Here is a 20,127-nt window from a genome sequence, read left to right as displayed (position 1 = left end):
TCGGGCTCCCTGCTCAGTAGGGGAGCCTGCTTCTCCCTCTGACCCTCCCCCCTCTCATGTACTCTCTCTCTCTCATTCTCTCTCTCTCAAATAAATAAATAAATCTTAAAAAAAAAAAAAAGAAAATGAATCCAAAAAAGATAGGAGATTAATTTTTGTCTGAACACTTAGTTATAATACTAATGAAGCTCAAGGTTGAATGAGTTTTAAAGACTTTATTCTATGAAGAATAGACCAGGTAACGGCCAGAGCCATAATACAATTGGGGACCCAAGGCAACTAGTAGAGAAAAGGTCTTTTTCATCACAAAATCAAACTCTATTCCCAGTCCCCAAAATAAAATATAGTCCCTCTCTCAGGGTTTGTGTTGAGTTTCCAGACCTGGAAGCTCAATATTAATAGCCAGCTCTCACTTATTTCTAGATAAATTCACCAAAACTCCATTCTTGTGAAACACATTTCTGTGAAAGCTGGTGAAATAAATCTGGTAAATTCAGCTTATTGGCCGGTTCCATTTTTCTGTTTCTCATCTCAGTATAACGATCACTGTTCATACAACACACCCAAAAGCAAGAAAAACAAAGACTGAATCCTAGCCTTTGGTTTTACATTGTCCCCATAATTCTGAGGGCTAGTAGCCTTCATGAAGCTTCACGTGGGAGTAGAATGCTTCTTGATCTGGGAAGGTTTTTCCGCAGATGCTGCAAGAGCAGCCCTCATCCTCCTTGTGTGAACGTCGGACGTGACTGTCATGGGCAGCGTGGGATGCAAAAGATTTACCACAGTACTTGCATTTGAAGGGCTTTTCCCCGGAGTGCTGCCTGATATGTGTGCGGAGGATGCTGGAGGCAGTGAACCTCTGCAGAGAACAAAAAGCAGAAGAAAAGGTAAACTTCCTTCACCTGGACAGCCAACTAGACAAAGGGCTTAATTTCACCATCACTGACCCTTAGTTCTCCAATGGATGAATCATGGATGAACCTGGGCTTTAAGGCTATAGAGCACGCTTGGTCAACAGTAGTAGCCTTAATAAAAAAGGGCTTGACTCACAGGAGGCTCAGGAACCTCCATTTAAACAAGCAATTCCAATGCCAGTGGACCTAGGACCACAGCCCAAGAGAACGTGCATTACAGGAGTAGCTACTATTGGCCAAGGTCTCTGCATCAATCAGCATCTTACTGATTTTTTCTTTTCTTTTTTAAGATTTTATTTTTAGGTAAATCTTTCCACCCTACACGAGGCTCGAACTTACAACTCCAAGATCAAGAGTTGCCTACTCCACTGACTGAGCCAGCCAGGTGCTCCGGTTTCTTTCTTTCTTTTTTAACTTAAACTTTCTGAGGGGCACCTGGGTGGCTCAGCTGATTAAGCAACTGACTCTTGATTTTTTGGCTCAGGTCACGATCTCAGGATCGTGGGATCGAGCCCCATGTCAGGCTCTGCACTGGGCATGGAGCCTGCTTGGGATTCTCTTCCTCTTCAATCCACCCCTCCTCCCAGCTCACACATGCTGGCTCTCTAAAAAAAAAAACAAACAAAAACTTAAAACTTTATTAGAGATTCTGTGTACCCTTTACCGAGTTTCCCTCAGTGCTTACCTCTTACACAACTATACTGCCGTATCATTACCAGGATGCGGGTGTTGACTGTTCAGATACAGAACAATTTCGTCAAAGGATGCCTCATGTTGCCGTTTTAGAGCCATACTGATCTCCCCCACTCCCACCTTTTTCCTAAGCCGTGGCCATCACTAATCTGTTCTCCATTTCTATCATTTTATCACTTGAAGAATATTACTTTTGGGATTGGCTCTTCTCACTGAGCATAATTCTCTGGAGATCCATGGAAGCTGGTGTGTGTACAACAGTCCATGCCTTTTTAATTGCTGAGTAGTACTCCCTGGTGAGGATGTACCCCAGTCTGTTCAATCACTTACCCGTTGAAGGACGTCTGGGTTGTTTCCGGTCTGGGTTCTCATGAATAAAGCTGCGACAAGCATTTGTGTACAGGTTAAGCCTTCATTTCGGAGATAAGTACCCAGGACAACTGCTGGGTTGTATGGCAGCTAACGAGTTTAGTTTTTAGTGAAACTGCTGAACTTTTCCAGAATGGCTGTCACACTAGTACTTTGCTGTTTTTACATCTTCTCTTGGCCACTTCTGTTCTTTTCCTGATTTATAACCTTTCTCCTCATTCATTTCAGTACTATGCTCTGACCTTTGTCACCTTCAAGTAGTACATGAGAGATGTAATGACTCTGTTCTGGGGTCCACTGACAGTGACAGAAAACACCAGGTGAAAACTGGTGGCTTCAGATTTGGGGTGCTGGGAGAGAAGCGCCACACACTGAGGGGGTGTCTGGAGTTGGGTCACACTACCTAGTAAGGTGCACAAGCTGTAATTGTTTGGAACATGGTCAGTCTTTATCAGCGTAAGTAACTGGGGTCTAAACCGGGATGCCAAATAACTCGTTCATGTCCTAAGTGGATTTAATTCCCCTTCAGCGCCTCTCTAAACCCCAGCTGAGCTGGAAGTCCACAGTGGGGATCGGAGTAAGAACTCCAGAAACAGGATGTGTTGTGGGGCTATTCTGACCTTGCTCCGGAAATCCTGCCGGACGGAATTTATCCCTCGGGACAGCCTGCCTTTTTCATACAAATGCACGGTCATCTCCGTCAGTCTCTGCTGGTTGCACCTGGTCTACTTGTATCTCAGCCTCATTTCTCTCTGTTGATAATTTCCATGCTGTTGACACACAATTTCTTTGGCAGTATTGTTTCCGTAAGCCTGGTACACTCAATGTTTTATGCTGCTGTGAGAGGCTTAGATGTCCCCCTAACATGGCCTACATTTCTTTTATGGCTTTATTATAAAAAATTTGAGTAACCTGATGATAGGAGCAGGCTATCCCAGTGCTATCCAATAGGACTTTCTGCAGGCCACATGGGGCTACTGAGCACTTGAAATGTGGATTGTGCCACCAAATTATGGAATTTTTCCATTTTATTCCATTCTTATTAAATAGCCACATATGGCTAATGGCTAACTAAGCACTGGACAGTATAAATGTTTATCATCAAAATAGGACATGAGGTGTTTTGGTATAAGTTCTAAAGCATGGTCAAACTATGGTTCTATTCTAGCAACCCCTAACCACATATTTGTCTCTTCATTTTTATTGTTCAATATTCCGTATAAGATACATTAGATTCCATTTCGGCAATGTTGGTCTAGAGTTGAGAGTCTGTGCTCTTCAAAACTATGTAATCATGTCTGCAATCATCAGGTCTCCCTGTAAACTAGGGGTGTATTTTTTTTTTTAATTTTGTTTGTTCATTTAAGTAATCTCTACATCCAATGTGGGGCTTGAACTGCCCGCTTCTGAGACCAAGAGTCTCATGCTCTAATGACCGAGCCATCCCAGCACCCCCAGGGGTGTATTTCATTCCACGTGTCTTAAATGCCAATTTGGTCACAGGAGGTCCTATCTGACCATCTTAAGCAGACTGCAGCATCTTTTAGGGGCAGAAATGGGGACTGGACTGATAATGGACTAATCAAGAACTCCTTATAAGCCAGGCTTTATGCTTCAAGTTCTTATCCATGAACATCCAAACAGGGCTCAAGGCAGATCCCTTGGAAGGAGGTTCCATTTACCTTTGTACAATACACACACTGGTATGGTCTGTCTCCAGAGTGGACTCTTGTATGTTTGTTCAGGCTGGAAGACTGAGAGAAACATTTCCCACACGTAGAACACTAAGGTGTAAAAAAACCACACGGTTAAAATGAACGTCTTCATTTTACCATTATGTTTCTCTGGGAGTAAAGGTGAAATATTGTATTTATCCAGTATACGTCTATAGGCAGAGGTTACAGAACTCAGACTGAGGGGTCTTTAAGGTAGGGGAAAGACAACCCAGGGCTACACTGATGATTCTGGAAGTATGGGTCCTGGTCAGATGTTTGAGTTAATACTGCAAAAAGAACAGATCAAATATAAAGCCTAAATACATGATTTGGAAAATAAGATTAGGGCACTCTCTGCAAATGAGGACCAAAAAAAAATTAAAAGTTAAGCACAGGGAGGTAGGTTCAACCTAATATCTGGTCAAAAGGAGTTCCAGGAGAGAACAAAGATCTAGAAGACAGGAAATAACCAAAGAATGAACAAGAAAATTCCTGTCAGTTTAGGACCTGTGCCTTCAAATGGAAAGAGTACTTTGTACTTCACTGATTACAAAGCAGGAAAAAAAGAAAAAGACATCCAACCTGACATGTTCTGTTAAAATTTCAGAATTCCAAAGATAAAGAACAATTTCCACAAAGAAAACCAGTTACTTATAAACCGATAAGAAACAAATTGCCATCAAATGATAAGAGAAAACAGAAAGATGCCTTGAAGGTTTTTGAAAATCATTTCTATCTAAAACTCTGAATCTAGCCAAACTATCAAAAACACATGCAAGTAAAATATCCTCAAAGAAGGGGCATCTGGGCAGCTCAGTCGGTTAAGTGTGTGACTCTTGATCTCAGCTCAGGTCTTTTGATCTCAGGGTTTTGAGTTCAAGCCCTGCACTGAGCTCCATGCTGTGCGTGGAGCCCATGTAAAAGAAAAAAAAGGACTCAAAAAATATTACACAATTAAAAAACTACATTTTCCACTTGTAATTAGAAATCCTAGCAAAAACAAAAAGCTTAGAAGTCAAAAACAAAATACAAAGAAAATTAAAAGTCTGGCATAATTTTGAGCAATTGATGTAATCTAAGAAACTGATTTTTGGAAAAACAGGCTTCTCTCCATTGGTCAGGAATTTCAGGAGGTTGGAGAGAAATGACATTCTAAATTCCTGGATAAACTTTTGGGACTCATTGTTATGAACTACAGGGACATCCTCTGACATTTTTGTGTTCTTCATTAATTTTGCTCGACAAATCATCTGAAAAGGAGGTACGTACATTTAGGTTTTAAATGCTGGAAATAGGGGTGATAATACAGGGCTTTCCACTGTTGGTTGTGCACCCAGCATCTTCTGACATTTTTGCCAGTCAATTTTTTTTTCTGTTTCAGAAACTGAATTTTATTTATTTATTTATTTATAAAAAAGATTTTATTTATTTATTTGACAGAGAGAGACACAGCGAGAGAGGGAACACAAGCAGGGGGAGTGGGAGAGGGAGAAGCAGGGAGCTCTCCGCTGAGCAGGGAGCCCGATGCAGGACTCGATCCCAGGACCCTGGGTTCATGACCTGAGCCGAAAGCAGACGCTTAACGACTGAGCCACCCAGGCGCCCCCTGAATGTTTTTTGTTTTTTGTTTTTTTAATTTATCTTAGGTTCTGCATGTCTGCTTCATGGGAGATTTTTTTTTCTTTTTTTCAAGTTAAATGTTTTGTTTTGAGCTTCTGCAAATTAAATATATTTTATCACCTTAAAAGCTAAGTACTCAAAATTAAAAGTATGTAAAATAAAGAAAACTAAAAGAGCATAAAAAATGTTTAGCAGTAAAAATAAAAGTTCTGTGGGAAACTCCAGTTGAGATGCTCAGAAGGCAGCTACATATACACTCCATGAGCTTAGAACAGAATTCTTTTCTTTTTAAGATTTTATTTTATTTGACAGAGAGAGATCACAAGCAGGCAGAGAGGCAGGCAGAGAGAGAGGGGAAGCATGCTCCCCGCCGAGCAGAAAGCTCGAGGCAGGGCTTGATCTCAGGACCCAGAGATCACCACCCGAGCCAAAGGCAGACACTTACCCTACTAAGCCACCACCCAGTTGCCCCTCAGAACAGAATTCTTGGCTTAGAGATAAGATACCCATGGGAAATGCTATTTATGGTCATGATATATATTTTTTAAAAGGTTATTTATTTGAGAGAGAGAGAGAACATAGAGTGAGAGTGAAAGGGAGAAGCAGACTCCCCGCTGAGCGGAGAGCATGATATGAGGCTCGCAATGTGGGGCTCCATCCCAGGACCCCGAGATCATGACCCGAGCGGAAGGCAGACACTTAACTGACTGAGCAACTAAGCGACCCAGGTGCCCCCAGAGTCATGATAAAAGACAAGACCACTCAGGGAGAGTCTGCAAAGAGAAGATCACTAAAGAAGAACTCTCAGGGACACTGAGGACACGGGACTCATCCTCTTGTATTGCCAGTTTAAAATGATTATTCCCCCACTTTACCATAAAACCGGCTCCTCACTTCACTCTTCCCAGCTTCCACGCCTTCCTTGTCATCCTGGTCATCTCCGGGACAGCCTGGTCTACAGTCTCCCAGTTTCAAAGATGGCAGCACCTGAGTACAGCTTCTCCCCTCAAACCCTGACCCAAGACCACCACTGTCTTCAGAGTTTAGGCAAAGGACCCAGCCAGCATTTTAGTAGAAATATCTTGATGGAGTTCTGGTGACCTTTAATAAGTCCTGTAGCTTCTACTTTTTTCTTAACAAACACCCTTTGATCTAGCTGCAGCAAATCTGACAAATATCCTAAGTGGTGTATATCCCATCAGGTTAAGATCACTTGCTGTGCTAACTAGAAAAGAAAATGCTACCAATTAAAATTATGGCATACCATCGCTTATTAAACACATTCAGTTTCAGAAAACATGTTTCAGAAACATAAAAACCTACAATTGATAAAATATGGCTTGTAAAATATTACAAAAACATGTAGCAATAGAAATATTTTCCAAGGACATACATGGACAGATCACAGGACAAACAGAGTGCCAATAAAATAGTTTAAACATTTAAACCACGTATTAATTAAGATGAAAATTAAGGCAAGATACCATTTTCATCTATCGCAATGGCAACAGGAAAGGACAGTGGTATTGTAGGAGACCCCGTGTTGCCTACTCCACTGCAACCCGCCCCCCGGCCGTGCTATAAATCGACACCTTCTCTGGAAAGCTGTTTAGTGCCCTAATTCAAGCTTTCAAATTGTATATACCCTTTGACCCAGTTTTTCTACTTCTAGGAATCTATCCCATCAAGCATGGGATCAAACATGGATAACAGAGATAACGATTTCTATATAATATTGTTCACTGTAGACACACTGGGAGAAAATTCACACAGCAGGAATTGGTTAAATAAACGAAGGCACGGGCGCCTGGGTGGCTCAGTTGGTTGAGCGACTGCCTTCGGCTCAGGTCGTGATCCTGGAGTCCCGGGATCGAGTCCCACATCGGGCTCCCTGCTCAGCTGGGAATCTGCTTCTCCCTCTGACCCTCTTCCCTCTCGTGCTCTCTGTCTCTCATTCTCTCTCAAACAAATAAAAAAAAATCTTTAAAAAAATAAAAATAAAAAAAATAAACGAAGGCACATCCATCTCATACACTGATGCAGTCATTACTATGTTTATAAATTACTCGTGATGTAGTGTTAAAGTCAGAAAAGTAGCCTCGGGGCGCCTGGGTGGCTCAGTTGGTTGGGCAACTGCCTTCAGCTCAGGTCATGATCCTGGAGTCCCGGGATTGAGTCCCGCATTGGGTTCCTTGCTCAGCGGGGAGTCTGCTTCTCCCTCTGACCCTACCCCCTCTGTGCTCTCTCTCTCAAATAAATAAAATAAAATCTTTAAAAGAAAAGAAAAGAAAAGTAGTCTCATAATAACCCCAAGTATATTAAAAATACCTGCATGTTCACATACACACATAGAAAAAAATTACACCTTTAAATGTCTTAACGTGGGTCATGGCATATCAGGTGGCTTTTCTCCAAATTATATTTACCAAGCATAAGTTCTTTTCTCATGTTAAAAAATAAAAATTAGAAATAAAAAACTAAATGTTTTCCAAGTGAAACTATGAAAATTGCTCTTGGCTTTGTTCTTAATCATACTCCCAAAATGACAGCTAGCAGTTGGATGCGTTACTTTCTGTTTTTCCATTTGTGTGTGAACATCATGCATAGCATACATAATAAACCATTTCAGATGGCATCATTATATACAAATTCTGCAACTTGTTTTGGCTTATTAAGCAAAACATAATTTATACAACCAGTTCCGTGTTGATGAACATGCAGTATCTAACTTTCTTCAGAATACTGGAGTGTAACTTTTTCCTTTTTCCCTGTCAATGGGTTAGAAATAATTTCACTGTCTTAATACTTCAAATGTTCTTAGAATTCTGTAAGTATGTGCTTTTCTGTTGGAAGTGGGATTTGGAGGGGTCCAGGCTGGCATGGATATTTTTGTAGATCTGGACGACCAAGGGATTGTTGAAAACTAATTATATTAAATGTCTTTTGATGAGCAAAAAGGAGTTCTTAGATTATCGTAAAAATACACTTTACAGGAGTAAATAATACAGTGGTTGATTAGGATTCTTCTAGAAGCTTAGCTGTGAACAGGAGGTGGTGGGTAAGGGCAATTTTATGACAATTACTCCAGTTTTCAAAAGAACAAGACTGAGACTCTGGAGTTACTCGGGTGGTAGTCTCATCTGCTAGTCCTGACAGGGCCGAGAGTCAAACCCATGTCTGTCTGTACCCAAGTCCCATCCTTTCTTCTAGATAAGCCCAATGGTCGCCTGTACTGTTTTGCACCAAGCCTGGCAGAGCGACCACCTATCCGGAATGGCAGAAAATGCCATTGCCTATTGCCTATTGCCATTGTTGCTTTCCTTCCTGACAAAATCCTCAGCGTGCCACACAGGCCTTCCATTCCCTGGGCCATGCCCGTGTTCATCTTCGTCTACAATTGTCAATATGCCCACATAAGATTATGGAACAAGGTGCAGTTACCACAAAGCACATGCCAGGCTCCTTCCCGCCTGGAATGTCTTAACCCTCTCCCCGTCCCCAACCAACCCTGCCTCGGATAAAAATCAGACATCCTACCGTCCCTCTGAACTCGGCTCAAGGCCACCTCCTCCGTGAGACCTCTCTCACAGCCCATGTGCCCAGGTAGAAGCGGACACCCTTCCTCCGTGCCCCTCTCTACCTGTGCATCTGTCCTAGCACTCTGTCACTGGGCTGGCTCATGTCTGCCCTTCCACGGCATTGTCCCCTCCTTCACAGACCCTGTCTCATCAGGCACTGTGTCCCCGCAACTCACACCCAGAAGCGTGTACTCAGGGGTTGGAGGAAGGAGCATGAAAGCCACGTGAGTCATGGGTCGTCCATCATTCACCGCCCCCCTTCTTACCTTGTGAGGCCGGTGCTTCTCATGAACGTGAAGGACATGGATCCGGAGCCGGTCCCGCTTCTCAAAGGACCGTTTGCAGAGATTGCAGGGAAATTTCCTGTCACCCTTGTCCACACAGGGGGTGTACTTGAGATGCTTATCTCTGTAATATTTGTAGGTAAATACTTTTCCACATCTTTCACATCTGTAGCCTTCTGCAGACTCTGTCAAAAACAGGGGAATAAGGGCCAATGGCTTTATCAGCTCCCATCCCTCATTCTTACTTCCTCCAAGAGGATTTTTTAAAAACGTTTCATTACAGAAATTTTAAACATATACTAAAGTCAAAACAATGGCATAATAAACCCTCATGTGCTCAACACCAAGCTTTCACAATGACCAATTCATAGCTAATTTTGTTTATTTCTTTTTTTTAAAAATATTTTATTTATTTATTTGAGAGAGAGAATGAGATAGAGAGCATTAGAGGGGGGAGGGTCAGAGGGAGAAAGAAGCAGGCTCCCCGCCGAGCAGGGAGCCCGATGTGGGACTCGATCCCGGGACTCCAGGATCATGACCCAAGCCGAAGGCAGTCGCTAAACCAACTGAGCCACCCAGGCGCCCTTTGTTTTCATTTCTATCATTTGCCTCCATGACTATTTCAATACTAATTATCATTTGGTTCATAAATACTTCAAACTGTAATCTTTTAAAGATAATACTTTTTAAAAAGTAGTAACCGTATTGCCATTATCATACCTAAACAATTAACTCTTATTCCTGGAAGAAATAAATGTGTATACACATACGTGTAATTATTTTCCAATCAGTTCAATTTTGGATTCAGTCTTCTTGTTGTCTATGGTTTGCTATGTCTGTTCAATCTCTTAATTTGTAGGCTCTCCTTCCCCTTTGTTCCCTGAAATGTATTTGTCGAAGCCCTGCCGCCAGCCCTATTTAAGAGCAGTTCAACCCTACAGTTTGTTTTTGTTTTTTGTTTTTAAGATTTATTTATTTGAGAGGAGAGAGCAACAGAGAGCATGAGCATGAGCAGGGGGAGAGGCAGAGGCAGAGGGAGAAGCAGATTCCCCTGCTGAGCAGGGAGCCCAACGAAGCTGGCTCAGTCCCAGGACCCTGAGATCATGACCTGAGCAGATGCTTAGAAGGCAGACACTTAACCCACTTAACTGACTGAAACACCCAGGTGCCGCCCCAGCCCTACAGTTCTTGAACACACTCTTGACTGGCACGTGTTAGGAGGTTAGGTTAATATACCAAACATACGTACTGTGTTCCTTTCAGATCAGCTTAAACTCTTAAGTTCAAAGCAGTTCACCTCGGTCACTGACGAACACAGGACAATGATGGACACCAATAGCTTACTTCCTAGGCTTCACAAGGGCTGTTCCATTTGACCCCATTTACAAAGTCTTAGGCACCTGTTTAGCTTGTGGTTTACTTCTCTGAACTTCTGGAAGAGATTCCAGAGTTAGAACCAAAATGTATGGAGTGAGGATGACAATTATCTTGCCTTCCCTTGTATTCATAGGGTTATCATGATGATTAATTTAATCCTGTCACTTATTGAGCTCTTACCAATATGAGTGATACTATCGCTGAGTGATAGACTTAAGACCCAGAAAGGTAAATCTGTTTTTATCAATGGAGGAGGGAGGGAGGGAGAGGTTAGAGAGGGTTCAGCCGACTCTAGCAAGGGAGGCCCCAGGTCCAAGGGTGTCTATTGTTGGGGGAGGGCACAGGACCAGGGCCACCTACAAAAACATGCTGAGGACACTCTGGATTCCAAAGGATCAAGTGGCTTTGACTGTGAATGCATCACTGAGACCCCATTGTCTGGCCCCAGGGAGGGGAGGGAGAGAAGAGCCAGCAGTAAGTATATGCAAGAGTCTGTAGATGGAAATCTTCTTAGCACCAGGACTGCAGGGAAGCTATCCATCGGGGGCTTTGTTAGTTGACAACTACATCCCAGGCACGTTTAACAGGTGGCTAAGGAAATAAACCATTCATTAAGTAAATAACCAGGAAGGCAACCGCCAACCCCAGGACTATCCATTGCCCGGGATGTCTATCACTTTCATTGAGGTGCTAATACTCTCAGAATTCCCTTGCTGGGATGGCTTTAGCTCAGAGCTAGCATTTTCATTGGTCAGAAATACCTGGCCTTCCTGCTCCAGCAGTGGGAAGAGAGGGTCTACAAGATAGGGATCGGTGATCTTTACAAATCAAAGCTCGAAAGCACACCAGAATTCAAAGTGATGGGTCAATAGTGAGTTTGCAGAAGAACTGCTTAGGCAAAAAAGTGGCACGACACTCTTACTAATTGGGGTTCAGCTGCCCACATTTTCTGCTCAGGTCTTTGGAAATTTAACTTAACCTAATGATTTTATCCTGCTCCCTTTCCTTCTTTCTTCTCCTCCCCCCACCCCCCCTCAGTCAACTACGCTTTTTTAGCCAAGGGGCTTCCCGATATTGACAATGATGCTTCCTGGCCCACCACACACAGTTCAGAGTTTGGTATCGATTAAGAGTCGTCTTCACGGGGCGCCTGGGTGGCTCAGGTGGTTAAGCAACTGCCTTCGGCTCAGGTCATGATCCCAGGGTCCTGGGATCGAGCCCCGCATCGGGCTCCCTGCTCGGCGGGAAGCCTGCTTCTCCCTCTCCCACTCCCCCTGCTTGTGTTCCCCCTCTCTCTGTCTCTCTCTTTCTCTGTCAATTAAATAAAATCTTTAAAAAAAAAAAAAGAGTCGTCTTCACATTCCACACCTCCATCCCCCAAGACACACACTCTGCAGGCTTGCATACTCAAATAACCCGCCCACATAGGGTCCACACTCTTCCCTCCCACTCAGGACCCGAAAGGGGGAAGTTCCCACCAATCCTCTCCAAAAGCCTTTGAGGAAAACAGTTCTTTTGAGGGGACAGAGGAATCTTCATTTTTCTTTCCTTTTTAATCCTATCCCAAACCACTCACAATAGAAAACAAATGAATTCATCCATAATTCTTTCCAACAAATAAAACTGTTTACCAATTTCTTTCCACACGTTGTCTCAAATATGTATTATTCAACCCCATTCACTATCATAAGCCCTCCCCCTTGCTCCTTGTTACCAAATGGGGATTTCTGATTTCTGCATATTATTCCATATGTTAATATATCATCATTTACGTAAGAATTATTCTACTACTGAGGGGCTGTCAGTCGTTAAGCGTCTGCCCTCAGCTCGGGTCAGGATCCCAGGGTCCTGAGATCGAGGCCGGCATCGGGAAGCCTGCTGCTCCCTCTCCCACTCCCCCTGCTTGTGTTCCCTCTCTCGCTGTCTGTCAAATAAATAAATAAAAACTCTTAAAAAAAATTATTCCACTGTTGAGCATTTTGGTTTGTTTGTGATTTTTCACTAATATGGATGGTGCTGTAGTAAAAATCCTTGAGGACAAAAAGCTTTCCCTTCTGGACTATTTTCTGAAGACAAATTTCCAGAAGAGTATTACTGAGAAATCAAACGTTATGATCATTGTAATAGCTCAATACATAATGCTAAGTACTTTTTCAGGAAGATATTTATATTTTGTGAGTTATCAAGCATGTGTTTTTCTCAATCTATTTTTCACTTTTTTTTTTTTTAAAGATTTTATTTATTTATCTGACAGAGAGAGACACAGCGAGAGAGGGAACACAAGCAGGGGGAGCGGGAGAGGGAGAAGCAGGCTTCCCGCGGAGCAGGGAGCCCTATGCGGGGCCCGATCCCAGGACCCTGGGATCATGACCTGAGCCAAAAGCAGACGCTTAACAGCTGAGCCACCCAGGCACCCCGTATTTTTCACTTTTGTTTCAAAAACAATCAGTACATTTTGGAAGTGACCAAAAAGACTTACTTGGTTTGGTGCTAAGTAAGAGACAACTGTGAGGTCCACGGACTTTAGAGAGTCCCACAATCTCACCGCTACCCCTGACTTAGCCCCACGCCATTCACGTTGGGGCAGCAGGAAGATAGTTTAGCAAAGCCATTCGGACCGGACCTCATTATTTGGACTCTAGGAACAAGAGGCTGTTCATCGTCCACTGTCTAATCCCTGTGAGCATGTCCTCCTTCCTTCGGCTTCAGGAAGCAGGCTCCTGATGCGGGCCTCGATCTCAGGACCCTGGGATCATGACCCAAGGTTTGGCTAAACCTGGATTGCCTTCCCTCTCCCAGCCCAACACATCTCACCCCTAAGCAGCTTCTCCCATGTTGATCCTAACGTCTTCTGCTTTCATTCAATATACATTGGGATCCAGGAGAAGGCGATATTAAGGTGTTTAGGATTATTTCCTGCCCTGAAGGTTCTCAGTTTGCAAGGGAGATACGCATGCAGACAATCACTGTAGTGTGTGATGAAAGCAATTCACTTTTCTTTAACCTGTTACTTATTACATTTATTATAACATAATAAGGTGGTCTTCCATCCTATTACACACATTATAGTAATTTGCATTTATCTCATACCACCTACTAGATCAAGGATTCCCAAGCTTTTGTGTATGTAAAAATCAGTAAGAGAGCATTTTAAAAATGCAAATTCCAGAGGCTCACTCCCAGGGAGTGGCTTGCTGGTCCTCTAGCTTCTTGCTGCTCGCATGTGGTCCAGGGGCCAGCAGCATCAGCTTCCCCTGGAAGCTCGATAGAAATGCAGAAATCTCAGATCCCAGCCCTGAATGGGAATCTGCATCTTTCCAAGATCCCCAGATATTCACATCCACATTAAAATTTGAGAGTGAGAGTCTAGCTCAATGCTTCTCAAAGGTGACTAAGATCCACAGTAAGAAAGACATTTTATTAAAATATTTGAGACTTAGCTAGCGTGCACGCGCGCACACACACACACACACACACACACACACACACACACCCCTCCATCTGAAACAACTTCACGAAAACAATGCTTACTTTTACTTGAGATTCACGTCGACATTTTCTATTCTACCGTATTCTAATTCCTTTTTTTTCTTTTTAAAGATGGTCTAAACCACTGAATTGATTTTCCACCACATTAAGATACTGCAACCCCCATTTGAAAAGCCCTGCTCCAGAGCTTTGATGGAGTCACCGGCTGTGTTAGTCTGAGCACAGATGAATCAGAAACTGGCTCACCTAGGCAAGGGGTTGCATCCATTTATTTTGCTTGTATTTTTTTCTCTGGAAGGAGGTGAAGGGGAAAAAGAAAAGGTTTTCTTGTGAACAGAAGTAGCTTCAGCAGCTCTGGAAAAAGATAAGGGCATTTTCCTCCAGCTGAGTAGTGCCCCCTGGTTAGAGACACCCTCAGTTTAGTCTCCCGGGCATTAGCCTCTGGGGGGGAGGAGCTCCAGAGGTCAGCGGTGATGCCGCAGGAGGGGGGGGTTCATGTTCAGAAAAGAGCCAAGTCCTTCCACTGAAGAGCCTCACTGGGAAAGGCAAAGGTGTGCACTCACCTTCAGAGGGACCAGGCGCCTGCTTCCCCTGCTCTGTAACCTGAAGGCTCACAGGAATGTCCAAAAACTTTTCATAGCAGTCTCCATACCACACCAGGAGCTCTTGGTTCTGGCAGATCTCCTTGCAGCTTTCATAGAAGATCTGCCCTTGACACTGCACTGCGACTAGGTTCTGCTCCTTGGGGAAACGGGCACAGTTGACATAGGACATCCAGTTGCCTGAACCTCCTTTTCCATCTATAAAGTGACTCAAATGACCATCTTCAAAGATCTAAATAAAATAAAACAAAGTTTAAAATGCACTTTTTTTTGGCCTAACCTGTAAAGTAAAATTACTTATTAAAAATTTATAGTCCAGGGCGCCTGGGTGGCTCAGTTGCTTAGGCGACTGCCTTCGGCTCAGGTCATGATCCTGGAGTCCCGGGATCGAGTCCTGCATCGGGCTCCCTGCTCAGCAGGGAGTCTGCTTCTCCCTCTGACCCTCTTCCCTCTCGTGCTTTCTATCTCTCATTCTCTCTCTCTCTCAAATAAATAAAATCTTTAAAAAAAAATAAAAATTTATAGTCCAAATCTCATGCCTGAATCCACTAAATATGTTTATTATTATTTAATATTATTAAAGCCCTGATAGATTTATCAAGCATCTCTCTATAGGTGCTGTGACATTTTTAAAAGATTCTTACTTTCATCGCTTGCTTAATTTCCAAATTTCTATAGTATGTTAATTCCATAAGCAGAGAAAAGGGGAACAAGAGAAGGTTGCATTTAATGCACAACGTAGTAAAGACAACCAATTAGTTCTGTGCTTTATCCCCACCTAGTTGTCATGCATATTAGCGGTGCCAAACTTTAATTCTTTCTCTGCAGTGTGCAATTCCACTGTCTCCAATGTTTTGTTATTATAAGCAACTTTGTGATTAACATCTTCCACACAGTCTGAATTTCAGACTACCTTCCTAAACTATACTCCTAGAAGTAGAAAATTCAGGGTCAAGGGGAGGGATCTGATATATTCTGACAAACTGGAGTCCGACCAGCATGCCCCAAACAGAAGAGTATCAGTTTTTCAAAATCCATAGCTAATTTCACAGGCAAATTATATCACAAATTTTAAAATATGTTTTTCTTCTCTTTGGCATATTCTCAGCACCACTGTATAACCTCTAAAGCATCTGGCGTTGCCTATAAATATAGACAAATATTCTTTAAATGTATAGTTCATTGCTACTCTTCACAGATGAAAACGATTTAAGGCAGCACAAAACACAAAGAATGCACGCAGAAGCGCTTTCTTGGGGGAATGAGTGTCTGCCTTTCCTTCTCTTTCTGTTGCAAAAACGGGCAGCCCTGACAGCAGAGTGTGCCCTCTCCCCGGCTAGGATTCATTCCCCCGGAGGGCCAGAAGCCAACATTGTTCCCCACCAGCATCATTTCCCACTATGTCGACCCACCAGAAACATTCATTTACCTCCCACATCAGAGAATTGTCTCCATAGGTCTTGACTTCACTGGCGTTGACCACTTTACCTTGAAAGGGCCCAAACCTGACTCCTTTGGCAATGAGACTACTGCAGAACACACCAAAATGTCGAACCTCACCGAACATCGTCTGCTTGAGGCACAGACCTAGGGCAAAGCCAAGGTGGGAAAGTCACTGAGGAAACTGTCTGTATTCGTTCAGGGACAGAAATCCAGGCAAGAAGCCCTGCCTACCTTCTGGTAGTTGAAGCGAGTCTTTATCCAGAGTTCGACAGAGAGAATCGGGTCCTAGGAAAAAAGGGTTAAAATTTTATTTTTCACAAGGTGTTTCCCTCCCCACTTCTTGGAGGTAACCATTATCCTGAGTTTGAGGTTTATCCTTTATATTTTTTCCTGCTCCTTTTACATATAAAATTTCTCATTTGAGACTCAGAACAACCCTTGCAAGGTTATGTAATTAACCCCATTTTGCAAATTTAAAGAACTTGAGAATCAGAGATAATGCTGACTTTGATTGACCAAGGTCAAGACAGATGGCGAGGCTGGGACTCCAAGTAGGAATTGCATGAGGCTCTCAAGGAGATACCTGGTACATCCTGGTAGAATCTGATCCCAGCTGACAAGTCCCCTGTGTGAACCATGTCTCTCTTGACCCTCAGCTCCCACTAAAACCAACCTTAGGAATCATGCATTTAGGTAAGTAGAGCCTCAGAAGTGAGCTTGGCCTCCCCAAGCTCCATACTCTGATGGGAAGTAGATATACTTCCCCACTGGACTTGGACAGTCTTGGATCCACCTTAATATCCTCCTTCCGCACTCCTGCTCCCACCTCTATTCCCATTCAACCTGGCTCCCGCCCCATGTGACCGCCTTTACCAGAGCTGTCTGTGGGGACCAGGAAGCCGGAAATTGCATGGTGCAGAGGGGCTGAGTGCTCCACGCTGGGAATGACCCCGAACAGAACTAAGTGCAGGTCTTCCTGGGTGAAGTGGTAACGGCGAGACGACTTCCCTGGTTGGTTCGGGAGTTTGGAGCCCTCCTCAGACCGCTTGCTGGGGGAGCAAGGTAATAACTGGGGCGTCTTCAGCCCCTCAGGTAGCAGGGAAGCATTCACAGCCGACGGCGGAATGAAAACCTCAGGTCCATAGCACTGGCCACTGTCGCTTCGGCCACCAATGTGGCCCAGGTCTTCACTGGTGGCGCCTGTATACTCGTGGTTGCTGTTGAAGCGTGGCACCTCTCTGGGGAGGTGGGGAACTGGGTACCACGGCGGCAGCTTGCTGTACCAGGGCAGATCGTAGAGCGGCTCCCTCTGCAGGGCCAGGCTGGAGCTCAGCAAGGGAGGCGCGGGCCGGAAGGCGAAGGAGGGCAAAGCGTGGGATGCAGACACGGCGGCCTCCAGCTGTGGAAAAGGTTGGAAATCTCCCTCCGCAGCGCTTAGCATGTTCCCATAGTGGCCATAGGGCGGGAAAGGCATGTAGTAGGCGTCCAGGTTTTGGGGGCTGCGCTGGAGCCTCTCAGGCGCGTAGCCCGTCTTGTCCTGGGGTCCCGCCTCACCTGACGGCCGCAGAGCCATCCCCGGCAACAGCGCGCGGCGCGTCTGCGGGGAAAGCAAGCGCAACTGAGGGGCGCGGGGCGCTGCGGCCCTGCTCCCACCTGCCTACCCTCCACCAGGCAAGCTAGCCCCGGGTCCAAGGGAATCGCAGAAAGCTCCCAATTCGATCCCGCCAGCCCTACCCCACAAACAAGGCAAAACAAAACAACACATTAACAAAACGGCAATGCAAACAAACACGCAAAACCCCGAACGAAAACCTCCCGGGATCTTACTCGACTCTAAGTTCCCGGTTAAGTGTCGCTTTTGCCTTCCCTCTGCAAGCACGCCTCGACCAAGCACAGTTGGTTTCCAACAACCCATTCTCTACACCCTGCCCCAAACCCGGCTCCTGCAAAATCCGTTTCAAGTTCCCTCTTCCGCCCTCTTCTCTGTCCAACTAAACTTTTGTAGGGTCGGTCGGAGCCCCCTGGCCCTCCCACTCTAGCGGCCGGGAGCCGAGCGCAAGGCCTTACTGGGCTTTGGGGCAGGCGGCGGCTCCAGGCGCTCCCGGGTACCCAGAAACGAAGGAAGGGCCAAGGGCCCCCGGCCACCTCGCTCAGAAAGAGACGCGCTCCCCGAGCCCTGCGGCAGGTCCGGAAGGCCGCCCCTCCTCGAGCTCCGGGTCTGACCCCGCGGACCCAGGGGCCCGGCTGCAGCGACGAGGAGGGCGCCACCTTCGGCTCGGCTCAGAGCTCCGCAGCCCGCGCTGGGTTTGCCACGTGGGCCGAGTCCCGCCACATTCCCCAGGTCCCTCAGGGAACTCTGATCTCCCCACCTGGGGCTTTAGGGAGCCTGGGGTCGCCTCTCGGGGGCAGACGAGGACGAGTCTCAGGCCAGGTGGGAGAGAAGCCTCGGCGGCCACCGCCCCCACCCCGAAAGGATGGCGTTTTAATGGACACAAGTTCACCAAGGCCGAGGAATGGAGCACCTTCAGGGCCGGCGGGTCTCGAGGGCAAGATCAATGAGCCCAATAAGGAAACCCAGCAGGGTCGTGACTCAGAAATTAAAGAACATGGGGTCAGGAGGAGAGGTCAGCCACGACGAAGGCATCTGCCAGTCTCCTCCTGAGCCTCCCCTGACGGCAAAGATACGCCACTTGCGGATTGCAAGCCATTTTAAGGAGTGAAAGCCCCAAGAAGGGAAAACGGCCAGGCAGGATGAACTGCGCTAGCGCCTGCTTCCTGCGCTCCCCAACCGCCCCGGCGGACGACGGCCCCGGGCCACCGGGGCGCCCCAGCCCGGCACCCACCTTCGAGAGCGCCGCCGCCGGGCGGGCGCCTCCAGGACCCTGAGGGCGGCGCGGGCTCCGCACCGGTAGGCTTCGGGCGGCCCGGGAGGGTCGAGCGGGGGTTTAAGAGAGCGGTGGGCGGGCGGGGCCGCGGGGCATAGAGAGGGCGAGGGTGGGGAAGGGACGCGGCCCACGCAGGTCCCCAGCCGGTCTCCTCCCCGCCCACCGCAGCCATTGGCCGACGCTCCCCTAGCCCTCCAGTCCCCAGGGGGTCGCGCATTTAACTCCTCAGGCCTCCAGCCCCTCCCTGGGACCCTTCCGGGAGCGCTCGCCCTCCGCTTTCCGCGCCTGGCACTATTGCCCCTCCGGACTTGCCGGCTGCGGGAGCAGAAAGCCTGGGCGGGAGTTGCCAAGGGTCCCAGATAAGCCCCGGTGCTCACACACCGACCCCGAACCCGCCGGGTAAGGCTGGGACTTGCGTCCCAGGGTCTCGCCCCTGCCTCTCGGCTTTGAGTTCCCAAGAACCGAGCCTGGCCGAAGGCGGCGTCAAGCCCCAAGGACCCGGGTGGACGTTTGTCCCTGATACCTCATGGGGAGGCTGGCACCGCCCTTTGGGTTGGGAAGCGGGGCCTCGCGGGTCGCGGGTGGGGGCACCTGGACGCGGTGGGCTCGGCGTCCGGGACGCTTCCGAGGTTTCCTGGCGGTCGTTTAGCCCCCCACGGGGCGTTTTCTCAAGTAGCTTTCCCGAAGTCGGAGCCCCGGCCCCCTGCGCCGCCACGGCTGCCCCCGGGAAAAGCGCCAGACCCCGGGACTCAGAAAAGCAAGGTCCAGACCCATACCCGGCGCTCAAAGCCCGCATTTTTATTCTCTGTGCCGGCCATTGAGGGAAAGAAAGGAGCACTTAGGCCCATTCACATTCACAGGGAAGCATCTAGGGTGGGGGAGAAACCCTTGTAATGCCGGGTGACCTTGGCCAGATTCCTCGACACCCCAGCCGCTGCTTCTTTGCAAAGTGGGGCGTAAACCTCACTCCAGGCCTGACCTTGGCTGGGTTACTAAAGGTGGAGGGCGGGAAAGGAGGAAACACCCAGCAGGCCAAGACACGCCGCCAGAGGTCCCAAAGCTGGCGAAGGAGAGAGACCCGTGGCCGAGCGTAGCTTCCTCCGTGACTGCCCCGACCTTCGCGAGCCGCCGCAGCCGGGCGGGCGCCTTGGCCGTGGG

At 46.6% G+C, this 20,127-nt stretch overlaps 1 protein-coding gene across 1 annotated transcript; it reads right to left on the bottom strand.

Moving 5' to 3' along the window:
- Positions 1-631: 631 nt before the first annotated feature.
- On the bottom strand, positions 632-17,657 carry PRDM14 (PR/SET domain 14). Its single transcript, XM_028108941.2, has 7 exons — positions 16,958-17,657; positions 16,316-16,369; positions 16,071-16,228; positions 14,603-14,873; positions 9,156-9,358; positions 3,659-3,760; positions 632-859 (listed from the first exon to the last, which is right to left on the bottom strand). The coding sequence occupies exons 1-7, from the start codon at positions 17,655-17,657 to the stop codon at positions 632-634; spliced, it is 1,716 nt and encodes a 571-aa protein (XP_027964742.1).
- Between the last annotated feature and the right edge of the window lie 2,470 nt (positions 17,658-20,127).

Source organism: Eumetopias jubatus, unplaced genomic scaffold (genome assembly GCF_037043125.1).
Source record: "Eumetopias jubatus isolate StellerSeaLion01/CBP00866 unplaced genomic scaffold, mEumJub1_p1.0 scaffold_4, whole genome shotgun sequence".
Classification (NCBI taxonomy): Eukaryota; Metazoa; Chordata; class Mammalia; order Carnivora; family Otariidae; genus Eumetopias; species Eumetopias jubatus.
The sequence above is the reverse complement of the archived record's forward strand: the minus strand, read 5'-3'. Positions and strand labels throughout refer to the sequence as shown.